Source organism: Haematobia irritans, chromosome 5 (genome assembly GCF_050003625.1).
Source record: "Haematobia irritans isolate KBUSLIRL chromosome 5, ASM5000362v1, whole genome shotgun sequence".
Taxonomy (NCBI): domain Eukaryota; kingdom Metazoa; phylum Arthropoda; class Insecta; order Diptera; family Muscidae; genus Haematobia; species Haematobia irritans.
The window spans coordinates 58,453,402-58,465,625 of record NC_134401.1 but is presented as its reverse complement, the minus strand read 5'-3'; the positions used below and the strand labels follow the sequence as shown (position 1 = coordinate 58,465,625).

Below are 12,224 nucleotides of genomic sequence, written 5' to 3'. Positions count from 1 at the left end.
TTGATGCACACAATTTTATTGTATTTTATATTATATTGTAATAAATTTAGTATAGTTTATTTTTATTTAAATTAATTCATTTCATTTATTTAAATTAATTCTTCGCTTTTATCTTGTGTTAAGTAATTGATTTTTATTTTAGTTTATTTTCATTTGTTTCTAATTTAATTTACTTTGATTTAATTAATTAAGTCTAATTTTAATTTTATATAAATCACTTTAGTTTAAATTGTACTAATTTATTTGAATATAATATTTAGTTATTGTCTTCTAGTTCTATGGTTAAGTATAGTGGATGCCCGAACTTAGATACCACTTTTTTTATCAATGTGTGCTGACCGATTGCATGTTTATCACGGCTTTCCGAACTGTATTGCATATTACGGTGAAACCACTTAGAAAATCTTCCATCCCTTCTGAGAAGGGATTTTTATGTGGTGATTGAACCCATGACCCTTTGTTCGTACTCAAGTTATTTTGAGTAATACACCCTAAAAAAATCGCTTCTGTAACTTATACCACAAACACATTTTGCTTCAAGCATATATATTTTCAGGATTGGTCCAAACAAAATATTGTTTGTATTGTTCAAACATATTATGTTTCGCCTTAGGGCATACACTGCACGCAAAAAAAAAATTTTGATTCAATCACGAAATTAAATGATACAATTAATTTTTTAGTTGAAATGTCTTCAATCACAGAAATGATAGTATCAATTAAAAAATTAATTGACAATCAATTAAAAATTAATTGATCCAATTAAAAAATTAATTGATACTATTAAATTGTGTGATTGATTTTTATTTCAATTACAAAAATTTTTGAATCAATTAAATTTTTAATTGAATATTTTTTAAAACTCAATTAAGATTTTAATTGGAAAAATGTTCGTGAAATTTTTTTGTGTGTGATAGTGAAAAATTTTAATGAAATTGTCTAACATATTAATATATATGTCCCAAACATGTTATGCTAGTTTATGAACATTATATGCTTGCACTTAAAAATATTGTGTTAAAAAATTTGAGTTACAAACATATAATTTATACACCCAAACATACGAAAAACAGTCTTTTCCGTCCGTGTATATAAACATCATGGGGAACTTGTAACATGTTTGTCGCAATCATGTTTTATCATTTATCTAATCTTGGCAAATATGTGTGACGAGAAAACAACATTTATGCGACAAAGAAGATTATTATCAAAAGGTTTCGAAATTGAAAAACACTAATGCATTACAGTTACTAAAAAGTGTGAAGAAAAACAAAGGAAATAATATTTTAAATATATTTAATTTAGTTTTAATTTGAGAAATTCTAAGGCGATCGGCCTATGTGTCTGTTGAATTATGATACCGCCTTCAATAATAATTTGGCACGAATTCGTTTTTTGTTTGCATGCTGGTCAAAATCGAAGATTACCTACATCGGTCCAGGTTTTCATATGACCCCCATATAAATCGAACCCAAATTAGTGATAGTTTTTATCCAATTTTCTTAAAAATTGATATTTAGAGAGATCTGAAAATAGCGAATATGCACGAAGTGAAGGAATATGAACACCTCAAACATGTTTCAAGAGCAAAATGTTATTTTTGTATGGTGACCATGTTTTTTAAATATTCTTTAAATATATTTAATTTAGTTTTAATTTGAGAAATTCTAAGACGATCGGCCTAAAGGGTGATACGGTCAAAATTTGGTCAAGGGAAAACGCATGTAAATCGATGAAATCGTTTATTTAATAAATCAAATTAAATTTCTTTTTCAAGTTCAATTAGTATAAAATTCAGGGAAAATATTCAGTTAGGCTTTCGCTTTTCCAAATCCGAATTGCCGGGCCTCAAGCTTGACACCTGCCATCAGATTTTGTACAGCCACCTTGTCCACCTTCTTCGCCGCAGAAAGCCAGTTTGCCTTGAACTGCTGCTCGTCCTTAGCAGTTTGTTTGGTCTTCTTTAGGTTCCGCTTGACAATAGCCCAGTATTTCTCAATTGGGCGGAGCTCTGGCGTGTTGGGTGGGTTCTTGTCCTTGGGAACCACCTGCATGTTGTTGGCGGCGTACCACTCCATGGCCTTTTTACCGTAATGGCAAAATGCCAAATCCGGCCAAAACAGTACGGAACAACCGTGTTTCTTCAGAAAAGGCAGCAGACGTTTATTCAAACACTCTTTCACGTAAATTTCTTGGTTGACAGTCCCGGAAACTATGAAAATGCTGCTTTTCAAGCCACAGGTACAGATGGCTTGCCAAACCAGATATTTCTTTGCGAACTTTGACAGTTTTATGTGCTTGAAAATATCTGCTACCTTTCCCCTTCCTTTTGCCATATAAAACTCCTGTCCCGGAAGCTGCTTGTAGTCGGCTTTGACGTAGGTTTCGTCGTCCATTACCACGCAGTCAAACTTCGTCAGCATCGTCGTGTACAGCCTCCGGGATCGCGCTTTGGCCGTCGTATTTTGTTTATCATCGCGATTTGGAGTCACTACCTTCTTGTAAGTCGATAGTCCGGCTCGTTTTTTGGCTCGATACACGGTTGTAGACGATACACCCAGCTTATTTGCGGCATCTCGGAGAGAAAGGTTAGGGTTTCGCTTGAAACTACCGGCAACTCTCTTTGTCGTCTCAGCGGCTTCCGGTTTTCGATTTCCCTCCGATCCAGACTTCCTGGCTGTCGACAAACGTTCCCCAAACACTTTAATTACATTTGTAACGGTTGATTTGGCAACTTTTAGCGATTTTGCCAGCTTTGCGTGCGAGTAGCTCGGATTTTCGCGATGCGCGAGCAAAATTTTGATACGCTGCTCTTCTTGCTTGGACGGCATTTTGACAACTGAAGAGTGAATTCCAAATTCAAAATAGGAGCAACATTCTACACACACACACCTTCAAAATGAGGGGTGTTCAGGTTTTTTAAATGCAAAATTGAAAGAAATACGTCAAGTTTATATTGACCAAATTTTGACCGTATCACCCTTTATGTGTCTGAATTATGATACCGCCTTCAATAATAGCGCCATCGTCCTAAAATTTGGCACGAATTCGTTTTTTGTTTGCATGCTGGTCAAAATCGAAGATGACCTACATCGGTCCAGGTTTTCATATGACACCCATATAAATCGAACCCAAATTAGTGATAGTTTTTATCCAATTTTCTTAAAAATTGATATTTAGAGAGATGTGAAAATAGCGAATACGCACGAAGCGAAGGAATATGAACACCTCAAACATGTTTCAAGAGCAAAATGTTATTTTTGTATGGTGACTATGTAACATGTTTGTCACTAAATATAACCTCGTCAAATATACATACTTTGCGAAATCAGATACATGTTTTCCGAGAAAAGAACATGGTTGCGAAAACCATGTTAAATGGTCACCACCCAAATATAACATTTTGCTCTTAAAACATGTTTGAGGTGATCATATTCCTTCTCTGGGTGTGGGGTGTATGCAGGGTTGGCCTGTCACAAACTGTGACTTTTGCGACGGTATAATACGTATGTCGCAAAAGTCGTAAACCTACTGTAGAAAATCAAATTTTGAATAGTAGAAATCCTGAACATTTTTTAATTTAGTTTGACAGCATTCGCTGTGAGTTTCTGCAGAAATTTGTGAAAGTTTTCCCATGGTCAAGCCTATTTTCTTAGGTGGTATCGAAATTCCCGTTGGTGAGTGTGCAAGATACCTTGGGGTTATATTGGACAGGAGACTGAACTTAAAGCTAAGAAAGGACGAGAAAATCCACGGTTACCCTGTAATCGTGCAAAGGCACTTCTTCGCACATACCATCGTCTTGGATATCATCGAATTCGCTGCCTAGCTGACGCGACTAAAGTATTTTCAGTTTGCGACTTTTGTTACTTTTTCTACATTTACGACGCGTATGTGACGTTTACGACGTTTACAACTTTGCGACAGTCGCAAACTTAAAAAAGTTTGATACAGACCATCTCTGGGTGTATGGCCCTATGGTTTGGTATAGCATTTATATCGATAGATCTCCCAATTTTACTGGTTGGGCTTCTGGAAATTATAGTTTTTTCTGAAATTAGAAATCTAGAAGTATTTTAGGACCACAGTTAGCCTGTGCCTAAAATGGTGAGTGTCGGTCCATGATTTCTTTTAACCCCATATAAACCGATCTACCGATTTGATTTCATGGGCTGCTGGAAACCGTAGTGTTTATCCGATTTTCCTGAAATTAGAAGTGTAGATATATTTTAGTCCCAAAAAACCTGTGTAGAATTTAGGTGTTATCGACCCATTTTTGTTTAGTGCCTCCATATAGACCGATCTCCTGAATTCTCTTCTTGAGGGAATATAAGGCGCACTGGTCATCTACATTTCTTGATTTTATTTTTTCAACTCGTACGAATAGTCATTTTCTTGCACGCTAACACGATATGTTTGAGATCCCTCTAAAACTCTGACAAAAAGGGTTCTTATAAATCCAAACTTTGATGTAGAAATTTGAGGTAGTACTCTATATATTTTCAGAGGAAACTGCTTTATTGGATTCATGGTGGTGTGTATTTAAGATTTGGCCCGACAGAAATAATCGCTGTATATACTTGTTTTTTATTTAATTGACCACTAATTTTAATTAAAATATGTTATGTTAAGTTTAATTGTGTTTATGGTAACTAAATTTAACCAACTGATTGAAAAAATCTTAAAGTTTCCTATGGTCTATTTTTTGGTTTCATGGTCTATTTTTTGACTTGTGTAGGACAAGTAAAATGAAAGTTAAATTAAACTAAATTTTAACATTTAAATTTATTTTTATTATTACAAATAAACAATAACTAAAAAATAAATACAACATTTCTTTCTTCATTCAAAGTTTTTAAAATATAACCATGTACCACTTCAAGTGTGTGTTTTTTTCAATTCATCTATTGAATAAGTTAGTAAAAATTATATTATTCACATAAATGCCATAACACGAATAAAATAAAACGCATATCATTTTTTATACAATTTAGTTAAAATGAATTTACATTTAAATCTACTTTTAATTCAATTTAACTCACTCTAATTGAGTTAATTTAATGCAGTTTATTTAACAAAATTATACTTTAAATTTAATTGAATTTAAGTATTTTTGTTTAGTGTAGTTTAATTTATTTTAATTTATTTAGAACTTTGATTAAAAAAAGAGTTTTACACAAAGGCAATACAGTATAGAATATAGAAAATTAGCATACGTCATACCAAACGATGCATACGTGTTCTCACTTCGTAGTTTCTCATTTTTTTGATGACAAACTAATAAATAATATTATATAAAAAATTAAAATTTTCCGGTTATTCTAAATTTGTCTTATTGTTACTTTATTTTGGTGAATAATTTTTCATCTGTTTTTTTTTATTAAATTGCCTTTTGTTTCGGAGAAACAATGTAGGGCACATAGATCCACGTTAATATTTTTCGTTTTGTATCTCGAAGAGAAAAAGGAATTTATTGACCTGAAAAATATATTATTTCATTCCATTTTTTTTTGGTATATGGTAAAATTTGTATTATTTTTATTATTACAAAATAGTTATGCTTCTTAAATATGAATTTATATATCTGTGTGCGCAATTGAAATTATGGTTTTAATTATGTTTGATACCATTAGCAAACTACTACTACTAAGTACTACCAAATATCACAGCAACAACTAGTGCTAGATAGTACTACTCTACCTACTACTCTTCACCAATACAATCAAAAACCAATAATAATCAAATTCATCATCGTACGTGTACGTATTTCTCTGATCCAGAGTGTGTCAATTGTATTCTACTCTTATGATGGTGCTGGTGGCATAAAAAAGAAATTAAAACTCAAATGAAAAAAAAAACTTGCAAATCATGGTGGGTCGGTCACTGGTAAATATTTAATTTTTTTATATATTTTTTGAAATAAATGTTTTTCTTTAAAATCTGCTACGGTGAGTGCTTTTAAATACATACTTAGTATATAAAAACATATAACAACTATCGTATATTTTTGCATAAATACTTACATAACTCTATTCTATACTACCTATAAATATATATCGGATCTATCTATGACTCGTATCTTAACATTTTCTTGATGAACTTTTTTTTGAAGAAGACACGACGAAATATTTGCTGTTACTTAAATTGTCTATTTAGTTCTTTTTTTTGTTTGTTCGGCATTTTTAAATTTTCTATCAAAAAATCCAATTTCAAAGTTTTCTATACTTTTGTTTAATTTTATTTATGGAATTATAATTATATAATCTTTATTTGTATACATATGTACGTTAAGTTTTGCATTAGCGGCATGAGTATAATTTTTGAGTATTTTTGTTTTTCATAGGCGCTTCAGTAATTGGCCCTCCATTTGGTCATTTTGGTCCTTTTGCTGCACCTGGTCCAATTCTAGCAGCACCCCATCGTGGCCACCATCCCCATGGTCCTACTCATCCTACACCTCCTCCACCGCCACATGCCGCTGCATTTTATCCTCATCCCGTGGTCTATTGGCCATACCCAAGTCCTCCGGTGTCGCCCACAACATATTTCAACCAAGCTACACATTCGCCCACTCATGTTCCTGGTAATCATGGGCCACCAATGGTAGGTAAATATTAATGTTTTAGTAGTTTCGTGTTTGTTTTTAATATTTTTAAGGGGGACATTTTAGTTACAACATAGAAAAATAGATTTTTCCAATTAATAAATTTGAATAACGAATTATTGATTAATTAAATTCATTATTCAATCAATTCCATAACATATATAAAGCGTTGCGAAACAAGTACAAATAGCCAAAACTTCGGCCGGGCCGAATCTTAAATACCCTCCACTAGGGAACTCACACAATAATTTTCTGTGAGCACAAATCCCTTAATATCGGGTATGCAGTTGAAGTGTGCACGTGAGTAATATTTTACTCATCCTCACGCACATTCATGTTGAAAGAATCCTACACTCACGAAAAGAAAATCTATATTCACGAACATTTACACCCAATTTTAAGTGTAGTTTACCTGACTGAAAATATGAACCTTATTAAAATCGATAGCGTTGTTAAACTCTTAACATCTTAGTTGTCACTAAATTTGTAAGCGAATTGAACTGATAAGCGTTATTATCGTGACAGGGATAATTTTGTGAGCGTGCACATCTCTAGCCTGTTGGTATTGCCAAAGATGCGGCTTCTTTAAATTAAAGACATTTTTAGCGACATATCTGGCTTCAAATCTAGGATCAATAACATTAAAATGAGGATACAGATGTCATATATAAAAAAATGCATTTGTAAATAATGTTTCCTTAATTCCAAAAAATCTTTAAATGAAAGATACTAAATCCTCAAAATAAGTCATAACCTATATTTGAAGCGCTTTTATCTTAAATTTAAAGATTCAATATTCCAGTGAATTTAAGTACGGTTCCTTTAAATGAAAAATGTGTTTCTTTACTTTAGGGAAAATTTGCCTTAGTTCAAAGACATAGGACTTTGAACTAAGGCGACCGGAGGGACGCAAATTTCCAAAATTGTGTCCTACATGTAATATAAACATTTTTTGAAGCTAAGATTATAAACTTTATTTTAATTAAATTTTCATTATTTTAAAGAAATTTGTCCTTAATACTTAGTAAATTGCGCATCCTAAATTTAGTTTGCTTAATCTTTAATATAACGTAAATATGTTTTTCAGTGTATAAAGGGTGATACAGTCAAAATTTGGTCAAGGGAAAACGCGTGTAAATCGGTGAAATCGTTTATTTAAAAAATCAAATTAAATTTCTTTTTTCAAGTTCAATTAGTATAAAATTCAGGAAAAATATTCAGTTAGGCTTTCGCTTTTCCAAATCCGAATTGCCGGGCCTCACGCTTGACTCCTGCCATCAGATTTTGTACAGCCACCTTGTCCACCTTCTTCGCCGCAGAAAGCCAGTTTGCCTTGAACTGCTGCTCGTCCTTAGCACTTTTTTGGTCTTCTTTAGGTTCCGCTTGACAATAGCCCAGTATTTCTCAATTGGGCGGAGCTCTGGCGTGTTGGGAGGGTTCTTGTCCTTGGGAACCACCTGCACGTTGTTGGCGGCGTACCACTCCATGGCCTTTTTACCGTAATGGCAAGATGCCAAATCCGGCCAAAACAGTACGGAACAACCGTGTTTCTTCAGGAAAGGCAGCAGACGTTTATTCAAACACTCTTTCACGTAAATTTCTTGGTTGACAGTCCCGGAAGCTATGAAAATGCTGCTTTTCAAGCCACAGGTACAGATGGCTTGCCAAACCAGATATTTCTTTGCGAACTTTGACAGTTTTATGTGCTTGAAAATATCTGCTACTTTTCCCCTTCCTTTTGCCGTATAAAACTGCTGTCCCGGAAGCTGCTTGTAGTCGGCTTTGACGTAGGTTTCGTCGTCCATTACCGCGCAGTCAAACTTCGTCAGCATCGTCGTGTACAGCCTCCGGGATCACGCTTTGGCCGTCGTATTTTGTTTATCATCGCGATTTGGAGTCACTACCTTCTTGTAAGTCGATAGTCCGGCTCGTTTTTTGGCTCGATGCACGGTTGTAGACGATACACCCAGCTTATTTGCGGCATCTCGGAGAGAGAGGTTAGGGTTTCGCTTGAAACTACCGGCAACTCTCTTTGTCGTCTCAGCGGCTTCCGGTTTTCGATTTCCCCCCGATCCAGACTTCCTGGCTGTCGACAAACGTTCCCCAAATACTTTAATTACATTTGTAACGGTTGATTTGGCAACTTTTAGCGATTTTGCCAGCTTTGCGTGCGAGTAGCTCGGATTTTCGCGATGCGCGAGCAAAATTTTGATACGCTGCTCTTCTTGCTTGAACGGCATTTTGACAACTGAAGAATGAATTCCAAAATTAAAATAGGAGCAACATTCTACACACACACCTTCAAAATGAGGGGTGTTCAGGTTTTTTAAATGCAAAATTGAAAGAAATACGTCAAGTTTATATTGACCAAATTTTGACCATATCACCCTTTATGTAGTTTGATATGATGTTAGATCTCGTCATGTATGGAATCCAGAAATATCTGCTTATATTTAAATGTGAGATCTCATCATATCTAATTAGATCTACCGATTTGTACACGAGTAACATCAAGATATTATAGCTTTTAATAATACACCCAAAGAAAAAGTACTTTCTGCTATTCTTTTTTCATTAAGAGCAAGTAACCCCGAATTTATGACGAAAACGTTGCAACGATTGCTCCTAACATTTTTATTTGCCTCTCCCCATCAACAAAAGCGTCGTCAAAAGCAGTGAAATTTTATTTTTGAATCCAGAAATAGTGCAAAATGGGCTTGTCATAGGACAGATGTCCTCCATTTTAACAGCCGTTGCACTTTGTAATTTGCATCACTTCTTAAGGTATGATGCGAAATCAGTGTTTTGGAGGTGAATTATGCAATTTTTTGATATTTTAACAAGTAAATAATTTTTGTCTGGAACGTTTGACTTCAAATATTTTAAAAAATTCGCAATTTTTCTTCAATGAATTACAAATTAAAATAATTTGTACCACTTTGTTAAATCTTAATCTGTTTTTTAACCTATTTGAAACAAAAAAAAAATTTAATTTCTCATTAAAAATATGAAAAAAGCGAGTTATACAAAATTGACTCAAAAGAACATGCTGTGCAGTTAAAATAAAGAACATACTCGTATTTGGAAGTTATTTTACAGTTGTGCCTTTAGAATAACTTCCAATTTTTTTGCTGGGTTGCAAATAAACTGGAGCTCGGTACCAGTCCTATGACACTCCGACAGTAGTAATTTGCAACAATTTCCATAGGGCTATTTTCCATAGTTGATACACCTTAATGTTAGTTTTGAATTAAAAAAAATAATTGATGGAATTAATTTCTTTATTGAGTATTTTTCATATTCAATTAAAATTTTAATTGGAAAAATATTAGTGATGCTTTTTGTGTATCTCTTAAGACCAAAACATTACGAACTCTTTGGACATTCTCAGTGCAGGTTTATTTATTAACCTCCCAAGACTAAGGTGTACTTGGGGTGATGGGAAAAGTGTAACCCAGACGATTCCGAAGCTCCACTAACGGACATGATAAAATCAGGAATTGTGCAGTATTCTGAAAGTCTGACACTTTGGCCAGACATTTTTTGGTCTTTATGACGCTCTCCTAAATTCTTTGTTTCTCTCTTCTTTCCAGTATTCTCTCGATTATATACCCGCAGTGCCAGCAACAAATTACGCTAATCAACCATCACCGCTGAGTCCTCCAAACATAGCAATACCACCAAATACCACTGGCCTAATACTATCACCAAATAAAACACCAACAATGACTCTAGTGCCACCAAAGCAATATCCTCCTCCTGTAATACAGGCACCACCAACAGCGCTAGCCAACATCAATTCTACCTATCATCATAACAACAGCAACCACTCTAAGGTGCCATTGCCATCACCAGCAGCAGGAGGGGCAACAGTAGCAATTCCTCCGCCAAGAACACCAAATTCAAACAACGCATATCATCATCAATATGGATCACCACCGCCAGCGGTAGTGGTGCCAAAATCACCGGTTCTTGCTAATGGTCCTACGGTGAATGCTGTCACAGGTGGTGGATCCATACCCAATCAGCCATTGCTTGCCATTGATACCACGCCACAGATTGTGGATCGAAATACATTAAAGGCCAGTTTGAAAGTAACAAAAAAGCCAACAAAAAATCCGATAGTGCCACCACCAGTTGCTACAGCCAATGGAGTGGTTGGACCTCTGGTAACTACCAATCGTTGTGTGGAATTGTATACAGCTTGAAGAAGCATAAAGAAGCCAAATGCAAATAGTAGGATTAGCTGGTGCCATGCAGGATCCGAAATGGCCAGTACCTGCAATTATCAAAAGTTACGATCAAAAAACCATTAAAATCTTCATAGAAAAATTATTTATTGTAAGAAACCACAAATCCGATGCAACAGTGTTGAGTACTCAAATCATTTAATCATTCCTAATCTTGCCACACGAAGGAACTCGATCAAGTCTTTAAACCCACAGAACGGGTTATTGCATATGAACTACACAATACCATCATATACATTCAACGAATCTCGAATGTCTCCACCCACAAAACAGAAAAACAAACAAATCCTAATTCTAAGATGACCAAATCAAAATACTTTTTCCAATTTAGATATTACTTAATTATAAAAAAACATAACAACTACTACAGCAACAACCAATTTTTTTTTATAGAATATTTAATTAAGTTCTCGTACACAATGAAGGAGAGCGTTTGTCATAAGCAATCGAAAATGAAAAACGTTCAAATTATCATACTGCGCTTTAAGACCATTGGAAACCAGTGCAATTTCAAAGAAATTTTCTTGTCAAATAATCTATACATAATAATAATAATAATTTCGTTTGAAACGAATGACAAATGAGGAAGAACCAAAGGCCACAGGAAACTAAGGGAATTTTGAAAAAATTCCCTAGAATTCTAATTTTACTCACCCTTTATCTGATGGCCACTGTATTTTTGATAATCTAGTTAAAGCCACATTGAAATATGTGGCAAATCTATGAAAACAATAAACTAAATAAAATTGTCATAAATAAATAAAAATAGACAAAAAAGAAAAATAATTAAATCAACACGAAATACCCTAGTCAATAGTAAAATTATTTATATGTTTATATATGTACGAGTATGTTTGTCTTTATCTGTGTTTATCTTTTGTTCGTTTATATGAATTGCTAACGCAAGTCAAGTAGAATTAAAAGAAAAATCTTTTTTTTTTTTTTTGCAATCATCGAACAAGCGTAGAAAAAATTTATTTAAATTTTATAATACTGTTACCGAACCTTTATGGTTTAAAGCAATAAATAAGAGCAATATTGCGCATGCGTGCGCCTTAGTCTAACATTCATTGTTTGTCTCGAGAGTATACAAAAAATATTTTGTTCAATGTTAATTGAAAGAGATATAATTTTTATTGAATTGTTTTTATTGTCAACTCTATTGTTTTCATACATTTTTTATTTAATATTAAATAAATGAATAAATAAATTATATGTGCATTTTATTTAATAGCAGCAAGCATAATCGGTCGGCCCGAATTACCTTTGAATAAGGATCACAACTCCAGAAAAAGTTAAAGAAAGTTTCTGTAACCGATTTAACTTTATTTTAGATCATGAAAATTTTATTAATTTTATTTAAATTTTGC

At 33.7% G+C, this 12,224-nt stretch overlaps 1 protein-coding gene across 1 annotated transcript in view; it reads left to right on the top strand.

The window, feature by feature from the left end:
• Positions 1-10,559, top strand: part of fus (epithelial splicing regulatory protein fusilli) — a 153,422-nt gene extending 142,863 nt beyond the window's left edge. The window contains 3 exon segments of the mRNA XM_075312153.1: positions 6,344-6,603; positions 10,198-10,354; positions 10,357-10,559. Of these exon segments, the coding sequence (XP_075168268.1) occupies positions 6,344-6,603; positions 10,198-10,354; positions 10,357-10,421 (482 nt within the window). The 3' untranslated portion in view covers positions 10,422-10,559.
• Positions 10,560-12,224: the final 1,665 nt, after the last annotated feature.